This window comes from Carassius carassius, chromosome 32 (genome assembly GCF_963082965.1).
Source record: "Carassius carassius chromosome 32, fCarCar2.1, whole genome shotgun sequence".
Lineage (NCBI taxonomy): Eukaryota > Metazoa > Chordata > Actinopteri > Cypriniformes > Cyprinidae > Carassius > Carassius carassius.
In genome coordinates this window covers 14,940,962-14,960,994 of record NC_081786.1, presented here as the reverse complement: position 1 = coordinate 14,960,994, position 20,033 = coordinate 14,940,962, and the positions used below count along the sequence as shown (strand labels likewise).

Here is a 20,033-nt window from a genome sequence, read left to right as displayed (position 1 = left end):
TAAAAAAAAATGAAAACATAAAATCAAACACACATATCATATTTTGCACTCTCTGTATTCATGTTGGTTTCATATGGTTTCTATAACTTTAATGATTGTAAAAATGTAATGCGATATAACCGTTAAGTAAAATTTTTTTACATATTTTTTTACACCTTTAATACATGTGAGTGTAACACATATTTCCTAAAAATATACATTTTCATAGTTTTTTACAAATACAGTATAATGAATTATTAATTTCAAAATTTTTGCAAAAAGTCACACCATATGACATTTTACAACCTGAACAAACCTTGCCATAAAAAAGTTGATTTCCCCACTCAACCTGCAGTGAATCTTTTACTATTTTACTTAATACTGTATGTCTCTACAAATGCAACATCTGAGTAGAATATACAAACTATTTAATGTCACATTGTGTTTGGTTTCAAGTAAAGGTTTGATGACAAATAAAAGGCACGATTTAACAGTAGATGATACCGAGTTTCACACTTGGCCAGATGTAAGCCATACTCCTCCTCACGACTGCGCTGACGGAAACAGTGTTTGACAGACACCCTCGCATCAACAATGGCGCAGAGAAAAGAGGAGAGAGAAGAGACGTCCCCTCCACATTCTGTGTTTGTTCTCTGGAGCGTGTTGTATTATAAACACATCCAATTTGGGAAAGCAGACAAGGAAAGGAGGGGTGCTGTTGGGAGCTAGGCTGCTCTTCGCTTACCCATGCTTCATTACTCCGTAGCCCAAACTGTTCACCGACCCGCTCACCCTGGTTTGCTCCCATGGCATGGAGAGACCAACACTGCCTAATAAGGGCTTGAAGTAGGGAAGTCATTGGTTAATCCAGGCAGGAATTCCAGCAGGGCATCATAGGAGTTGGACAGCTCTCCATGGCATGAGCTCTGATCCGTATTCTTCCCTTCATTAGCATGGGGCTTGAGGAACCTGGCAGAACAAATTAATCCACCTGCAGGCCCCCTACCATGCTAATACTCTCTATCTTGACAGAGGCCGTCATGGAAGCCGCATTAATGAGGAGATCCTGCATACCTTCGAAAATTAATCTCAGAGAGAGAAAAAAAATCAAGAGGTGAAACTTCTAAGACAGTCATACATACATTACGAATATATGAAGTCAGTCTGCACCAGTCACAGTGGAACAGAATCAAGGAAAAGACATATCCGGTATCCAGCAGAAGTAACCAATGACCCCAGGGCCTCATCTAGGGCCCCTCACAAGCCCTACCACCTGACAGGCCAACTAAAACTCTCAATATTTCATTAAAGCAATTAAGCCTCCCTGGACAGATGATCCCCGTTGACAGAATCACTCACTGTTGAAAATGTCTGCACTGTAATCTGTTGCTTGAGTGAAACCATTAAAAGAGCATGAAAACAATTGCCCTGTTTGCACCGAGTCCGCGCCCAGCCCATGGCTCAAAGCCACCCATGTCATGTCGCATTAATGGTGCAGCTCACTTTCAGCTGTTTTTGTAGGTGAATTTAACCACATCACACATGACTAAAAAACGTGTCTCCATAATCCCCCAAACGCTCTTTAATAATGTAGTGGATTTCAATTGAATGGCATGGAAGACAAGCCCTAAAATACAGCACGATGAGGGGAATGACCTACGGCTGCGAGGAGCAAATGAAATATCTAATCCCATTAGAAGACTGTTGATCCAGTCTTAACTAAGGCTGGCATTTCTAACACTTGTGTCAGTTCCAAGAGGTTCAAACGCTGATCTGGAGGTCTGGAGACTACGTGCATCACTTTGTTTTCAACAAAGTGAAAGGGCTGGGTTGGAAGGGCAAAACAAAAACTTCAAAACCTTTGTACAGCAATATATTGTGACTCAATATCACAAAATCTAATTTCAAGTTGGCCAACTATCAAAAATGGGGTAGAGTGAGTTACTTACGATAGAAGTGAATGAGGCCAGTTTGCGAACTGACTAAAATGAACAAACTGCTCACTGCTTCGTTAGTACAACCATAAGATGGAAGTAATATGACTTTAGTGTGGAAAAAATGTTTTAGTTGCTTACTAACTAGTTTTTTTTCACACTCTTGTTTCTGATCATTTTGGTGTGTTAGGTGAGGTTCTTAGGTCCCTATATTATTACAACTATTATAACCTTTGGATTAACTTGAACGGAGCACTTTTATCATGTTTCTGTAATTATTTTCTTTAACTTTTAAAATATCGTTTCAAACTTCGGTTGTGCCAATCATCCCCCAATACTCACATTATTTTGCAGATGCATTTGTTGAAATTATGCAGTTTCGCTCTATATTAAATATTTGCATTTCTGATCACCATATTTCTTACAACTTAAAAAAATTTTTTTTTAAAGAAAATGCTTTTCTTACTAAAAAGCAATGTAATTATGGCAATTTTAACATGGACTCAAATCAAGGGACCCCACAGACTGCCCTTTATATGTAAATTTACAGGTTAAATAATAACAAAAGAATGAATGTTAGTGCTTTTATAAAATTATAATCTTCGTATTTCTGCTTTTTAATCCTTCAAAAATTGGCCCCATGCACTTTTCTTGTAATAAATCAACCTTATGTAGCAGCGGTCAACACAAATGATGTGGATTGAGATTAAAACGCATTCACTCGTAATATAAGAGTATTGATTGACAAAATAGGCACTGTGACAGGTACTGTTTTTTTTTTCAGAGAATGTATGTCAACACGATCAAAAGACCATGTAATAATACCAAAACAAGAAAAAAATATTTCTACGGTTTGTGGTGCATCTAAGATGATAGTAGGCTTACAAATTAAGATACTAATACTGTAAGCATATGGTCTTATTTCAAAAGCCAGATTATCCTTCTTGCAGACTAGTGGAGCGAACTTAAACTGACCTCCACCTCCCCCAGCAGCGTGCGCCCCCATCACTCCCCAGCTGTGCATGGGCAGAGGGAATGGTCTTAAGACGAGTCCCCATATATAATGCATAACCATGTTGGGCCATATTTATGGAGCATTTATGAGTATGCAAGCACAGGACAGAAATGTAGCTCCCTTCAGACATGCAAGGACTGGGTTTGACTGAATCTTTGCAAACCATGTTTGTACAACTGGGAGAGGAAAAAAATATGAGCGCATTCATTTGTATCATGATAAATAGATAAAATAATTAAATAAATACAAGAAAAAAAGCAAAGAGAAATCTGTTCATATAGGCTTCATAAACAGTTAAATTCAAGAAAACCTATTAAATGCTCTGGGATAAAATTAAACGTGTTCCAAAATCATTTGTGCATTTCATATTTCATGCATGAAATGTCTAGTCGTTCTATGACATTGAAATTCTCAGACTTGTTAAAAAATAAATATGAGCAGGTTAACACGAAAGACGAGAGATTTTGCTGTTGCCAATGGTTACCTATACTAGGACAAACACATACATATTGGGTTATTCACTCTATTAGTTTCTAGGCAACATGTTTCTGGACTGCATTTCAACCCGTCACACCAATGTTCTTGAAGCAGACAACAAACAAATACACATACTGCTTCTCTGTCAAGGGTTAATAAAAACAGCACCCACTGCATTAGATATTTAAACATTAAATCTATATTATGTATATGTTTATAACTAATTTGTTCTACTGTGTTCATAATAAGAGCAGGGGCATAGCTTGTTTAGCTTAGGCTTAAGCATGTTATATGCATAGAACTATAAAAACAATGAAGGTCTATAATATATGGAAAAAAGGATCTGTCTCAAACAAGTAAAGACGCTTAAAAACAATAATATAATTGCATTACATAACCAAATGGCACTTGTTTTAAAGAAGAACCACGATAATTCAAGCAAAACATCACATGTTGGAGTTTAAAATTTGTCTTATTGTTTAAAATGAACTCTTGGGACCAGGTGGTAATGAAAAAAATTAGGGATATTTTGTATCTGATGCAATAAAAATTATTTATTTGAAGTGTGTGCAAATACTTTTGGGGCCACTGTAGCTATAGGAGGACCAGTATCCCAGAGATGGACAGTGTGAGGAGAGGGATGGCTGGTTGACAGTTGCTATAAATCTTCATGTGACACCCTCATGCTACGGCTAATCCAGGTCTTGAAATCCTCGAAATCCCTGCTTCCCTGTTGGAGAGAGACACTACATAGTCAATCACTTAATCACAGGAAGTCCACAGGAACTCTCAAATATGTATTTACTAACATTGTCTAATCCCTTTAATGATGGGTTGACCCATGTCCTGCAACTGCTGTGCTTAGCCGCTGTGTGGTAAAGTTCAGTGATCATTGCCTGAACTGTTATTCAAGCAAATGTCAGAAGTTCAATGCAGACATAAAGTTAATGTTTAGCAATAGGGAAGCATGAAACTAGAACATGAAGGGATGTATGTTATTTGGGATGAAGACAATCAAAGCACAGGGACTGGTCAAAAAACAGCAATTATAATGGCAACAGTATGTAACAAATGTATATTAACTAATAACTAGTTAAAGGCCTATTATTATTATTAATATAATTATGATTTAAAAAAATTATATATATATATATATATATATATATATATATATATAATATTGTATATTAATAATTTATTAGTATACTGTTGAGCCCATTATAAAAACATTGTGATGTTGTGTAACTGTTGTCATATTTTTTTGCAATTATGATGCTCATTTGGTTGGATGAACAACACTTTAACAGTGGACTTCTGATCAGGATGTTGTTTAATTCTGTATAATCGGATCATCTTTTTTCCTTGCTTTTTTATACAAATAAAACAATTCCACAGAACTAATACTTCAAGCTGTTGAAATTAGTCTGGTCTTTTCATTTAAACATTTTGACAAAATATTAAAGCTCAAATTCTTACAAATTAAAGCTGAAATGAGTTTGCTACTCTTGCCTTCGGGAAACAATTCTCTCTTTTGTCTTTAGGGAACATGCAGGTGCTAACATGCATACCTAATTGACTAGATAAAGCAATTAATTATGGAGGAGATGAATGATCTCACTTTCTCTGATAAGCTGATGAAACCTCTATATGGCGATGCTGTTGCATATGAAAAACCAATCATTTTTCTTTTCTTATTTTTCTATCCTGCCTGCATCCTTTTTCTACTGAGTATAACAATTCAACATTAATTATTAATCATTTTTTTAGCAGTGAAATGTCCATTTTGAAATGGTCATTGGTCCGATGTCTCTCTCGGATGACTCATAGCGTACCGTAACCTTCATAGCAGCAACAAAAAACACCAACCCGACCTTCCTTCCAAAAACCGTTGCTATGAAACACGTTTTCCCCGTATAATTCATTTACACACTGCATACAAATATGTGGACAATTAACCCCTTTTGTTTGCATAATAAATTTGTATATTTAATGGGAGCTCATCCACATGTGCCCCACAAGCTCGAAGAACACAAAGCGGCCGCATTGTGCAAAGCGCAACGCCCCATCCACTGCAATCATGCCCTGGTACCTGATTTCAGCACAGAGCCAGAGAAGGAGGATAAATTACCCCTAGCACAGCACAGAGCTTTAATTATAGCCTTGCAGACAAGAGAAAAGCTCATTGATGTGTAGATGAGGATGGACTATGCATGTTGCACTGAAAGAACCCATGTTTTGGTGATTCTCTATCAAAAGAACAGCTGGGTTGCCATTTTCTCTCAAATTAGATTTCACCAAAGCAATGCAATGTGAAACTAAGAGACGCAATTTCAAAAGTTATTTTTCTTGTTTGTTGAGTCATAAGAGCAACAGGAAAAGTCGATCTTGAATTATGTTAGTTGGCAAAGAAGGGAAAGGAAGCAAACATCCCAATCATCTGCGCTAGGTTCAAAGGTTTCAAAAAACCTTTTCAGATACGGCAACAGAATAACATTCACAGAAAGATCCAGCTCTTGCATGCAACAACGTGAATTAATAATTTTGTACATTCAAATGACACAAGCCATATTTTAAAAAAGAAACAAAGAAGTAAGTCATGCCGTCCCAGCAGTAGAGGCGTGTTTAGATTAGTTAGATTAGTTATAGTAGCAGCTATAAAGTGAGGGAATGCTGGGTAAAAGTGTACCTGTGTCCATAGTCGTGGTGCAGAAGTCCTGGTGATGGAGGTCCAGCCTCTGTTTGTTTTCAGAGCGCTTTTAAAAAAGATTGCGTGGTGAAACATTGGGATATTGATACCCCAGCATGCCTTAGAGAGAAAAAGGCTCCACCCAATAGTAAACCCTGTGACCTGAGGGTGATGAAAAACGAGAGACCCCCATCCCATCCCATCTCTCTCTCACACACACATATATATATGCATTTGTTTTCCTCTGATCCTGGGTGAATTATTGTCTTAATTTAATTACAGCTTTTAACATGGATTAATTCACAAATAATGAGAAATACAAATACAAAATTGGATAAATGTCATAAATCTGTAAATGTTTTAACTTGCAAGCAAACAAACCCAATAAATCCATGAAATAAATCCAGCAGCTCGAGTCATGCTAACAAGACTAATGAGCATCTATGATATGAAATGGTGCACATTTCCAAAAGAATGTTTTCAAGTGATTACATATGTTAGCAAAACTTTAGACAATCTGACAGACGGGAAGAAAGAAATCTGCAATTCTCTCATGCCTCAGTGCCACTCTCGCCCCGGATCTTTTCACATTTCTGATTAGCAGACACATTTTATCACTCTGCAGACAACTCAATTTTCATTTTGGGAGGGGAGACGGAAAGGGTGACAGCCCAGGGCCTTTAAGGCGGCTCGGGACCCCGGTGAGCCCAGCGCTGAAGCTGATAATTAGACTACCCTGAACCACAGGTCAAAGAGACAGAATTATTTGGCCTGTGTAGACAGCAATTTCCTCAAGCCACACGAGATGAGATATCACAAGCTGTTATACATGTGCACCAGGAAGCCTCGAGAGTGGGGTCAGAGTCAATCCAATTCCCTACAGAAATTCATATATTGAAAGGGCAACTAACTAGGGACCATGATCATTTAATTTGACTTCTTTCAGGGGACAGTGTTCCTCAGCCTGCAATTTGGAGGACTGGTTTGCAGCTCTTACATACCCTGATAATAATACCCAGGGTTTTTGTCTGGAGAAAAGAGCTCTTCATCAGGGTTGGTGGTCATGTCGATTAAACGTATCAAAAGTGACAGAATATAATGAAAAGGTTGCTATCCCTGGTGTAAGCTCTATCACTATCAAAAAAAAAAAAACTATTTTCAGAGTTGTGTAGGAGTGTGGGATCAGGAATGCATTAGACTTCCTCAGAAAGAAGAACATTCATATGCTCCAATCAAACAGTGTTTCATAAATGCCTGCCTTTCCACTCTTTCTGTAACTGTCTGTGAACTACTATTTACACATACTGCTGTTCCTATGCGCTTAAAAATAAAGGTCCAAGGGGTTGTTAGCAGTGATGCCATTGAAGATCCATTCTAGATCCTCTAATAAACCTCTTAGTGAGCAGTTCTTAAAACAACCATTTTACTAATCTAACGAAGAATTTTCCTTTATAAATCACATTGACTCTTAAAAATAAAGGTTCTTTATTGGCATCAATGGTTCTATGAAAAACCTGGAACATTCATGGAAACTTTCAAATGCAGAAAATCTTCTTTATAGTCAAAAAAGGTTCTGTAGACTTTTTAAATGTTCTTTAAAATGGTTCTTTTAGGAATTGTTCACTGAAAGGTTCTTTGGGGAACCAAAAGGGGTTCTTCTATGGCATCACTGCAAAAACACCCTTTTGGAACCTTTATTTTTAAGTGTGTTCCGTGGATGTTAAAGGTTCCTCATGGAACCACAGTGAACCTTTTATAATAACAAAACTATGTGCCATTTACACAATGTGAGCTGAATTCCAGACATAATTGGAACTACCAGTGAAAAACAAGAAAACATGTTTTTCTCAATTGGCAAATGGAGCAATTTGTAGGCTCCAAGTTAGTCGGTGCCTGTGCAATAATATCCAATGTTACATTTCATACAGAGTGTGATACAGTCTCACACCTGCTTCACAAAGTACAACAATGAACAGTTGAGTTGAAAGGAGAGAAAGTCGTGGCAGATTCTTCAAGATAGCCTTTAGTGAAATGCTGGTTTTTGTGAGACAGAGGCTGTTGCATTGGCTGGGGGGAAAAAAACACGGGGACAGCTGTATAATTATACTATTTTTACTGTCAGGAGCTCGGTATGTGAGAGGAGAATTAGCATCACACCTGTGCATAATTGGCTAAATTAGCTTGCATAATGCAAACTCTGAGAAGCATTGGACACTGGGGGAGGAATTGCTGCATTCGAAAATTGAGGGAGTTGTTTGGACTCCCTCTGGAATTTAGTGAAGGGAGGAAAAGCACGGCCTGTAATCTTAGATCTCAAGTCAAAAGAGCATTTAAGGACCCCCTCGCAACTGTTGTCAAACAATAAGCAAGTCAAGACCTTGATCTGGGTCTCCTGGATCTGCTCAAGCAGGAGAAACAGACATGCAGCCCATCACTTATTTGTTTTAATCCACTTCAGTGATTCTATGAATAAGTTGTGACTGCCAGCCAGGGCAGTGCAGGTTCGTTTACGATGCATCCAGTGACTGAATGTGGATTCTGTGCGCACTTGCTGGAGTGGTAGAGAGAAATCTCTGAAAACAGTGTTCCCTCCAGGGCACCAGATGTTTAATCAGTTCTTATTACAGAGTCCACTGAGATAGTAGACTTCCATTTTTTTTCCCCATTATAATACAAAAGACGAAATCCTGGCATAACACTTTACAGCAGAAACTATTTTAAAATTCACCAAAATCCCACATATCTGTAACTATAAATCACTAATATTTCACAATATTTTATAGCATGTCTGAAAAAGTAAAAAAAAAAAATGGTATGTAAGATGGTTAACATATATTAATGCAAATGTCATTATAATTCATTAAAGGGGTCATATGATGCGATTTCAATTTTTACTTTCTTTTTGGAGTGTTGCAAGCCCTTGGTGCATGAAAAAGATCTGTAAAGTTGCAAAAACTAAAGTCTCAAATCCAAAGAGATATTTTTTATCAAAGTTAAAACTCTGCCACGCCCCCTAAAACAGCTCATTCAAGCACCCCCCACATGTCTATGTCACTATGTGGAAATATTTGCATAATGCCGCCCAAATGTTCACGCAAAGAAAGAAGGTGTGGTTTCAGTAACCGCAGCTACTGTTGAAGCAGCCATGTCAGAGAGATTCTGTGTGTATCTAGACGAAAGCAAAAGCACTTTATTTGGCCTTCTGAAAGTAGATGCATTTAGGAATCTTTAAGATTACTTACAAAAGAACAGCAACGCATTTTATGGACGACCATTTCGTGAACCTAGGAGAGGAGGTAATTCTGATTTTGCTATGACAATCTGCCGCTTCTGAATCAGCTACTTTAAGTATCTTTTGTTATTAGTTTAAGTTTTTGCTGTTGACTGTTCCAATGCAGAGTTTTGCATGTTGTGTGTGTGTGTGTGTGTGTGTGTGTGTGTGTGTGTGTGTGTGTGTGTGTGTGTGTGTGTGTGTGTGTGTGTGTGTGTGTGTGTGAGAGAGAGAGAGAGAGAGAGAGACGGTCACACAGTGGACTTATCCGTCCATAGCTTGTGTACTGTGTTTCAAGCTTCATCACTGTCTGTCACGTGACTTTGTTCTCCTTTTGGGCTTAAACTGATGGTAAAACTAATGACATTATTAACTGTCTTTACATTTATTTTGAAAGATGAAGCTCGCGATTATGGAAAGGGGCATTACATTTCCGACAAGTGCTTGCGATGTTTGGCCAATCACAGTGCACTGGGTCAGTTGGCCAATCAGAGCAGACTGTGCTTGTCGGAAAGAGGGACTTTGTAGAAAACGATGCGTTTGAGAACCTTCAATAACGTACAGTATTTCAAAAAAAAAAAGTGTTTTTGGAACATTAAAGCATGTCAACATATTCTGTTACACCAAATACCCAAAATAATGATTTTTAAAAAAGCATCATATGACCCCTTTAAATAATTGCTTATTGTTACAAATCAGTATGCTAAATATTACCTATTGGCACACTCTACTGAAAGTGGGAAAGGTTTAGGAAAATTTGCACAATTAATATCTCTGACCCTGGACCACAAAACCAGCCATAAGTATCACGGGTATATTTTGTAGCAATAGCCAACAATACATTGTATGGGTCAAAATTGTTGATTTTTCTTTTATGGCAAAAATCATTAGGATATTAAGTAAAGATCATGTTCCATGAAGGTATTTTGTACATTTCCTACCATAAATGTATCAAAACTTAATTTTTGATTAGTAATATGCATTGCTAAGGTCTTCATCTGGACAACTTTAAAGGTGATTTTCTCAATATATTTTATTTCACTCTCAGATATAAAATAGTTGTATCTTGGCCAAATATTGTCCTATACTAACAAACCATGCATTAATGAGTAGCTTATTTATTCAACTTTCAGATGATGTATAAAGCTTAATTAAAAAAAAAAAATACTGAAAATGTGTTTCTAACAACAATGCTTTGCTCTGGCGTGGATGTGTCATAATAGCATACAAATGTACAAACAAAGTTGTTCTCCTGAAGATCCCTGTCAGATTTGGAAGGGGAGGCAGTTTTCAAGCAAACAGCACTTTGAACTGTTTTGATCTGCTACCACCTACTGGTTAGTGATACTGATGAAGAATCAACTAGGCACATTCTCTTAGGTTTAACCCTTTCAAGGAAAGCAGGCGCTGTGTGAAACCATCAGTTCTTTTCTCACCTCTCAATTGCATTAGAGCTTGAAGTAAGAATTTCTCTATCTTGTGAAGATTAGATTGTTGTTCTGGGCAGGGGAGAGAGACAGTGCACAGGAGGTGATACTATAACAGTTAGTTTATCTCCAAAGCTGCTCTAAGGCAACAAGTTGCAGAATGAAATTTAAGAAAGAAAAAAAAGAAGAAAAGAAAAAAGACTATTTAGCAACCACTACACAATCAGGTCAAAAGTGGTGGTTACATAAAAATATAAAATCACATGGCAAAAAAAGCATACTATCTTTTGTGCAATGTATAGGGATCTGAGTAGATAAACCCAGTGGCCTTTTCACATACTCATTTCAGAATTGCATATTGTGTACATGTTTTTTCAAAATATTAATACTTCAGTATTTAATCAGTGCACAGAAGTCAATGTACACTAAGTCAAATGTAATACGTTACACCAGCAAAGCCAAAACATTTCATTGTATGCATATTGTTCTATATAGTCAACTTTAATTTGGAAAGGCAGCAAAAAAGCTGCAGCATAAACAGCATATTAAACACAAAATGTTGTATTTGCTTTTACAAACACTGGTCAGTTTTGTAGAGGCAGAATAAATGCATTTACAAGGGAATTACAATAGCAGAACAAAGTATGTAAAATTAATGGTTTAAATGTTACAATTTTCAAAATAGATTTTTTTTTTAAGAAAATATGGAGATATAAATAAAATTGATTTATAAATGAATACGTAGTTGCACAGTCTCATACAATATTCTGTTATGGCAACTGCAAAAAGACACTTTTTATGGGCACTGTGTTGCCCTGAACAAATTATATGAAATATCAGATATAACGACACAATGTAAAAGTATTACTTACTGTCAATGTGGGACCTCTACCTCATACAGCATATTTCCATAAAATCAAACTTCACATCTTAATGTCATATAAATTTGCATGCTTTTATTATGTCAAAAAACGGAAGTTGCGTAGTGCGTGACGCCGCACCGATTGCGCAGCCCAATGTTTTGGCCAGAGCCCCTCCCACAGGAAAATATCTGTTTTGGTTTGAATTCCACCAATCAAATTCAAGCAGAGGCGTGTTCTCCGTGACAGAGGGAAGTTTGAATTTTATCATGCGGTTTACTCTCTTACACTAAAGACTGTAATATAATTTTATTAAAAACCCGGTCAACCAAAGACTACGTGTTTTGCCTTATGGAGTGAGAAGACAAGAAAAAGCTCATGATAAAGTGAGTCTAATGGCAGTTAACGTTACTGAATTTGTCAAGCCAGACCGCTAATTCAGAGCTCTTTAAATCGCCATTTTAAAATTTCGATTTTAACTTACTCAATCCTGGCTGCATAATACACAATAATGAAAGCGATGAAAGAGGAGACTGCCGAAATAAAACAGATTCACGACGACAAAGACCTCAGTAAGTTGCTTTTCCTACAGGTTTTGTAGCAACGAATTTCTTTGTTGCGACTAACGTTATACCAATAATCAGATATTTAACGTTACCTGTATTCCATTTTTAACACAATATCGTCAAATATTTAGTCTGCAGTCTTTGTAAGAGATGTGACAACATTCCAGAGAAGTATGGAGAGAAGATCACCCTTCAGCAGCACAAACTGACAGTCCACTATTTCTGTTTGGTGAGCAAGACGTCGATGATGTGTATTTGTGCAACACATTTCATTTAAGAGTCTCTTTCTAGTTTTCCTCATAAAATATTAGTGTTGTGAAACCCTACCCTAAAGTATAAGGCATCTTATGATGCCATAGATAAATCATTATGTTAAGCTGTTCTAGAACATAAATTGATTGGAAGGCATGAGAACAGAGACATAAATAATGTCTAAATTATTTATTTTTCACAAAACGATGTATGAATGTCATATATATTTGGTTACTTCTACATGTATTGCCAGTCATGAATCTCTTAGGAAGACAGAATATCACACCTTGAATATTGTCTTTATGCAAGGTTGTTTTTAAATATGGAATCTTTTAGTTTTTAAATGTAAGGAACAGCTTTATTTTGGATTATGTACAAATATTGTAAAAGTCTCAAGCATAAATGTACAAGTTAGTTATGCTTCAATCAAATTTTACAGCTGATGTCCAGTGGGATATGTCAGAGAGGGGAGGAGGATGAAGACGTTCATGGTTTTCTCGTAGAGGACATAAAAAAGGAGATCCGCAGATCTTCGAGGCTGGTATGTTAAGTACACCTTTGGCCATTGGCATGTTTTGTTTAACGCCACAGAAATGTTTTGAAGACTAACTTTTACTTTTTGACTTGCAGAGATGCATGAAGTGCAAAAAGGTTGGGGCTTCGGTGGGGTGCTCCATCAAAAGTTGTCGGCAAATGGTCCACATGCCTTGTGGATTAGAGAAGGAGTTTATTTTCCAGTTCACAGACTTGTTTCCGTAAGTGTCTCTTGTGATATGCAAAATGTGATGATTCCCGATGAAAGATGAGATAGAAATGTAAAATCTAAAATATACCCCAACATTTTAATGATATTGTGATTTGCTGTACATTTCTGGTCATTTCATTTCAATTTATTGATGATGGAATCATTTGCAGGTCTTTCTGTAAAAAGCATGCACCTAGTCAGTCCTGCGTCTCCAGTCCCGGTCTGCCACTCTCTTGCTCCGTCTGTCTGGAGCCCATCGAATCCGTCCTCTCCTATAATGTCCTGAAGTGTCCTGCATGTCATGGCAGCTGGTTTCACAGAAACTGTGTACAGGTAATTGTACCACACATTCAGGTTAATGATATAAAAATATACATAAAATACAAAGATATGGGATTTGAAATTTGAGCCTGGTTCTCATCTCTTTTCTTTCAGCATTATGCACACAGCGCTGCCATGTTTTTCTTCAAATGCACATTGTGCAATAACAAGGACCAGTTTCAGCAAGAAATGCTCAGAATGGGAATATATATACCAGAGCGGTGAATCAAATGTGTTTCCTTCTGATATTGATTATAGTGATTCAATGTAAAATATTCTGATTTGTGTAGTGTTTGATTTGTATCTTTCATAGCCTGCTGGAATTATTTACATTTTATATATTTATGTATTTTTACATTTATTTTTAATATATATTTTGTTACACCTCACTTTGACAAAACAATGTAAATATTTTCCATTACTAAAGGAATGGTTCACCTAAAAATTACACTTTGCTGAAAATTGATTAGCCCTCAGGCCATCCAAAATGTAGTAATGTGATGCTACATTTCTTCAAACTCATGTAGTTCCTTTTTTGACCTCAGGTTTAGTACATTGTCAGCTAATGTTATTTTTATGAAAACCTAGTCCTTTAATATTTTGTAAGCCTCCATATTGTGAATATTTTTCAGGGATGCAGCATGGGAACTTGAGGAGAATGCATATGAAGATTTATTGCAAATGTACCAGCACTGTGATGCTGTGAAGTGTCACAGTCACAAAGGTCGTAAATACAGCTCGCAGTCTGGGTAATCTGAGCAATTTATTTATTATCACCATTCTGAAATCGTGAAATGGAATCAGTTTGTTTTTGAAAAGGATTCTAACTACTGTTTATATTTGCTCTGCAGGTATTTTGAAATTGTTCGTTGCAAGTTGTGTGGATCCAGGGGAACTCATCGTAAATGTTCCAACCTTAAGCTTTACGAAAGTGACTGGATCTGTGCTGACTGTAAAGCTGCTGTTGAGGGAAAAAGTGAGCTATATGAGCTATCGTTTAATATGTGTGCTTGTTTTGTAAAATTATTCAAAGTTTCTTAGATGTTTTTTTTTTTCTTCCCCCAGAATCAGTGCCTTTGCCAAACCATGTTGAATCCCCACTGGCTATAAGGCAAGAGAGGAAGAGGCTGTTTAAAAACATCTCTGACCTTCACTCTTCACTCATCAGTAAAAGGTACTTTCCTAATAAATTGCATGTGACATTAGAAGGATATGTTTCTAGATTATTTACTCTCAATTTCTCTGGACCATTGTACCATAGAACCCAACATGAATCAATTTTGTGGTAATGCAGCACTCTAACAGGATCTATTCCAGTGCCACCTTGGATCATGTTTTTTTTTCTGTATTTTGGTCACCTTTACTGTAATATCTATCTATCTATCTCTCTCTCTCTCTCTCTCTCTCTCTCTCTTTAGGCAGTTAATGCACTGGCCCCGCCCCCAAACTTGTACATCTTTTATTATATTTATTATTAAATTATATTTAATTTGATTCCATTAATGTTATAAGTTGAGATTTACATGAAATATTTTAACTGCTACTATGTAAAAGGAACACTGCTGTAAAAAAAAAGCACCTTATGTGTTTAAAGTGTTTGCAAACCAAATGTTATTTCATTTTTGTTCATATAGCAGTACTTTAAAATAAAAAAGTGCACAATACATTACTTTTGAATGTATTATAAATTTTTTGTGCATAATGTGATTTATCGTGATTAATCACAGACAATCATTCGATTAATTGCGATTGTAAAAAATTTTATTGTTGCCTAGCACTAATATATATATATGTGTGTATATATATATATATATATATATATATATATATATATATATATATATATATATATATATATAGAATTGTAGCAGTAGCAGCTCTCTCTCTCTCTCTCCCCTTGTTTACTAGGCAATGTGTGCCTGCCACTTCTCCGGAGGTCTTAATGGATCTGGCCCATCAGATATCACAGCAGCAGTCTACAGAGGTGCTAGTGGAAGATGATGATGGGGTGATGGAAGCAGCTCTGCGGGTTCTGCGGCAAAGTGACTTTAATCCCTGCTGCACACTTTCTGTGAAATTCTCCCAAGACAAACATAGCAACAACATTAGGAATCAGCGTCGCTTCCTCAGACGTCTTGTTTCGAAACTGCAGATGTCAGAAATCTTTGAGGGTCCTGATGGATCTAAAAACTTGGCTCTAAACTCAAAAGGTAGGACACTTTTTTTTCTCTCTTTAATTTATGTTTGTTTTGATGTCCTTTTCTTTAAAATGTACCATTCCAGGCTTATATACAAATAACCCCTCTCACTGCTGCCTTCAAAATGAACAATTGTTGTGTGTGAACAGCTCTGAGGGATGATCTCTACTTTGAAGTCGGCAGTCTGTTGGCCCTCTCTTTGGTTCATGGAGGTCCTCCTGTGGGCTTTTTCTCTCCAGCATTGTACCATAGTCTGTTTAACTACCCCACAAACTACAGGCCTACTTTACAAGACCTTGGAGACACTGCTTTTGCACACAAAATCAGACAGGCGAGTTTTGTTGTTCCTGACATTGTCCTTTAAACCTTCTGTTGCACTGAGGTGCGTGATTACAGTGACACAAATGGTTGTTGTACACCTGTTAAACTCTAGAAATGCACTTTTTAGATTTCAGAGGCAAAGTCAATGAAGGAGCTGAGAATGGCAATGCAGTCAGCATCTCAATATTTGGAAGCAGCAGGTTGCTGGCGAAAGATCAGAGAACTCTCAGAGAAGGACATGCTGGTGGAGGATGTACTAAACTTCTACCTGATCATCAGACTACAGCTGCCTCTGCAGAGGTTGGTACCCAAACTTAGTCCTGTGATGGCAAAGCATTATAGCACTTCAATATCACATGATCCATCAGAAATCATTCTAAAATATTGCCTGCTCAAGAAACATTTCTTGCTGTTATTAAAATAGAAAGCTGTTGTGCTGCTGAATCTTTAGCTGAAACCATGTTTTTGGTCTTTATTGAATAGAAAGGTTATCTGAAATACAATTGCCATAAATGTGACCCTGGGCCACAAAACCAAAATATGATGGATTGATTTATATATGAATGAAAAAATAAGCTTTCCATTGAAGTATGTTTTTTTAAGATAAGATATGACAGTATTTGGTCAAGATACAACTATTTAAAAATCTGGAATCAGAGGATGCACAAAAAAAAATATATTAAGAAAATCGCCTTGAAAGTTGTCCAAATGAAGTTCTTAGCCATGCATATTACTAACTGACAATTAAGTTTCTGTATATTTACGGTATGAAATTTACAGAATATCCACATGGAACATTATCTTTTCTTAATATCCTTGTGATTTTTGGCATAAAAAATTATATCGCTCATTTTGATACAAACAATGTATTGCTGGCTATTGCTACAAATATACCTGTGCTACTTATGACTGGTGTTGTGCTCCAGGGTCACAAATGTCTTTACTGGCAATTTTAAAGCAGCTGAATCAAAGTATTTATTAAAAATTATTGAGTTATAAGATTTTTTAATAATGCTGCTATTTCATAATTATTAAACCCCTATTCAACATTGTTGTTTTTAAATCACTTATTTGCATGGTGGGGAATAAAATAGTCTTAAAGCACAATTAAGCCTTTAGAAACTATTAAAAACAGAAATAGCTTGAGCTGTTACACATACATACAGTTACCCCATGCATGTGCTGAAGTTGAGTAGCAAAAATGTCAACAGAGATCTCACAAAGGCTAAAGAGAATAAATATTGTATTACTTTAGAAAGGCTAAGGCTATATAAAGATTTCCAAGACATTGAAAGTTCCTAGAGACACAGCTCTCAGCCTTATTCCTTAGCTTAAAGTGTGTTTTACCAGAAAACCTTTGAGGGTGTGAAAGAAAAAGCACAATATCGTAAAATGTTTAATCAGAGCAACTGAGAAAAACGTGCAATATACAGCCAAAGACTTGCAAGATGACTGGATGAAAGGAGGAGGAAAGGAGGAAAACCATTTCAATTCAATGTGTAAGAAGAACGCTAGACAAGGACGGCCTTCATGTTGAGACATCTTGATAAATACCACTCTTGATCAAGAAGAACAAAAGGTCAACTTGAGCTTGAAAATATTCATTTGTGTAGACCTGTGGAAATCTGGAAGAATGTTTTATGGGGTGATGTGACCAAACTGGACTTTTTGGACCCATGGATCAGCGGTATGTCTGCTGCAAAACAGGCAAAGCTCATAAGCAGAAGAACACCATCTCCATCGTCAAACGTGGATCAGTCTTGTTATGGGGTTTCTTTACTGTAGAAGGAAGTGGAAATCATGACTGTATGAAGGACATCATGGATTCTTTAAAGTGTCAGGCCATTTTGACAAGAATTGTGATGCCTTCGGTGCAAAGACTGAAGCTGATGATCAATGGACTTTCCTGCAGGCCAGTCATACCAAAGTACACATCCAAATCTACTACTGCTTGGTTCAGGGATCAGTCACAGAATGTACTTGAGTGACCTGTTCAGTCTCCAGGCTTAATTCTCATTTCAAATATCTGGTTGAATTTGAAGAAAGCAGTGGCAATGTGAAAACCAAAGATTATCAGTGATCTGGAAGCTTTTTTTCAGGCGAGGAATGTGCCAAGACTGTAGTAGAGAGGTGACAGAAGATTCTAAACACTTACAGACAGCATTTATTGGTGATTTTAAAGAATAAAAGATTCTGTACAAAGGGGGTAGAATAATTTTGAACATGAATGTTTAGAGCCCATTTGAATTTTATCATGATTCATCAATGTTCCATTCTCAGAATCACTCAAAAGTGTATTAACAAACTTTCTCTAATACTTTACTGATGCCTTTGTTGAATTGATTTCATAAAATGTTGTTCTCCGCAGCAAAATGTCTTGCAGGTCAAGGGGGTTGAATAATTTTGATTGCAACTGTATATATGTGTTTTTCTCAAGTTTTCTCACTCTAAGTAAATGCTCATTCAAGTTCATATTGGATTTCTCAGATTTCGTGAGGGTTTGAGGACACTAGGACTGTTTGAGCAGGTTCAGATGTGTACAGAGGCTTTCCATTCAGTCTTCTGTGGGCCCGTGGAAAGGCTGACAGCCGAATCTGTCATGAAGCTTTTTACCGTCCGGTTTTCAGAAGAAAAAGAGCAACAAGAAAAAGAGAACACAACAGTACACTTTTGGAAAAAATATCTGCATGAGTGTGAAGGTATGTTCGCTACAGAATTCATATTTTTTCAGTACAATTTAGATTATTGTGCAAAAATTAAGATATGTTAGAAAATAACCCTTTCCTCGTGCTTCAGAGGGTCGGTGTGCAGCATCACTTGAGGACCTCCTAACATTCACCACTGCTACGGATCTGGCTCCATCCATTGGATTCCATCCCACTCCATCGATTTCATTCTTCAGCTCACCAGACCCCTCGTGTGCTTTTCCTCAGAGCCACTGTGATGCCAGTCATCTCTTTCTGCCAATGCTACCATCATATGAGCTCTTCAAGAAACACTTGGATTACACAGTGTGTCAGTTCTCAGTTATGCAGGACATTTAAAAAATATATATATAATTTTTCAACCAAACTCATGTTAGCATTACTTGAAAATAGGTTGCTCCTCACTTTATTTATCAGTAACCCAGGTGTTGCTAAATCCTCAGTTATTTATCAGTAAATTGGAATCCCTCAATAGAAAAGAAACATTTTAACAGCTTTGCTTTGAGCCACTCAGCACTATTAGGACTTAAGCTGCAAAGCGATTTGTGCTCTATACATGTTAGAACACTATCTTAGACGTGGTAAGACTGTTCTTTGTGTTTTAAAAAAAAGTTTTTCCTGTAAATGTAGGTGCACCATTCAGAAGTGTACAGGTAATAGCTAGTATCGTAACCAAAGTTTAAACTATATTGAGTAGTGTTCTGTTGAACGGCATATGTATTTAGCAGTAATAGGAATTTGATGTTAATTTTTTTTTTTTTTTTTTGATAATAGAAAAACAGTTCATAATAACAGGTTGTAATTTTTTGGTAGCCACAAGATGGTGCAATTGCCCCCTTTTTTGCCACACGTTGGCTAACTGCTGCCACTGCAGATGAATCTGGAGTTATTGAGTTGAATTATTGTTTTGTGCCAGAGACCCATGTTATAATCATACACAAGCTAGTATGCTTTTGTTCTTGTATAATGTTTCATTTCTCCTGAAGTAGCTTGAAAGTGTATGATGGTTTCCTGGCCCTTCATATCTGTCATTATTTATTAAACTTTTTACTTTTCTGTTACCCTCAGTGTTTTCCCCTTGATTTATTAAATGATAGAACTGAGGATGATATATATATATATATATTGAAATTTCATAATGAATTAGTTTTACAATTCATTTTCATAGTCATACATAAAAACGTAATACATGTTTCTAAAAATCACAGATTTGAAATTAGAATTAAAATATAAAATCAATTTAAGACCCCCTTAAAAATTCACTAAGGACCCCTAG

At 36.6% G+C, this 20,033-nt stretch overlaps 1 protein-coding gene and 1 long non-coding RNA gene across 2 annotated transcripts; one reads left to right on the top strand and one right to left on the bottom strand.

Moving 5' to 3' along the window:
- Positions 1-3,922: 3,922 nt before the first annotated feature.
- LOC132113247 (uncharacterized) lies at positions 3,923-11,058 on the bottom strand. The gene is made up of 3 exons (XR_009425125.1): positions 10,799-11,058; positions 4,215-4,273; positions 3,923-4,135 (listed from the first exon to the last, which is right to left on the bottom strand). It is a non-coding gene; the product is annotated as an uncharacterized LOC132113247 (long non-coding RNA).
- An 806-nt stretch (positions 11,059-11,864) lies between these two features.
- g2e3 (G2/M-phase specific E3 ubiquitin protein ligase) lies at positions 11,865-19,818 on the top strand. Its single transcript, XM_059520478.1, has 14 exons — positions 11,865-12,221; positions 12,347-12,444; positions 12,907-13,008; positions 13,098-13,222; positions 13,383-13,545; positions 13,648-13,754; positions 14,166-14,282; positions 14,385-14,509; positions 14,599-14,707; positions 15,442-15,743; positions 15,881-16,062; positions 16,180-16,352; positions 18,540-18,751; positions 18,849-19,818. Exons 1-14 carry the CDS (start codon positions 12,161-12,163, stop codon positions 19,094-19,096), a joined length of 2,124 nt encoding a protein of 707 aa, XP_059376461.1. The 5' UTR covers positions 11,865-12,160; the 3' UTR covers positions 19,097-19,818.
- The last annotated feature ends 215 nt before the right edge of the window (positions 19,819-20,033 follow it).

Bases quoted from the DNA above. Each gene is read 5' to 3' on its own strand.
- g2e3 (XM_059520478.1), top strand. From the start codon at position 12,161: ATGAAAGCGATGAAAGAGGAGACTGCCGAAATAAAACAGATTCACGAC. The intron at 13,755-14,165 runs GTGAATCAAATG...AATATTTTTCAG, and splicing joins GGAATATATATACCAGAGCG to GGATGCAGCATGGGAACTTG. The intron at 14,708-15,441 runs GTACTTTCCTAA...CTTGTTTACTAG, and splicing joins TCTTCACTCATCAGTAAAAG to GCAATGTGTGCCTGCCACTT.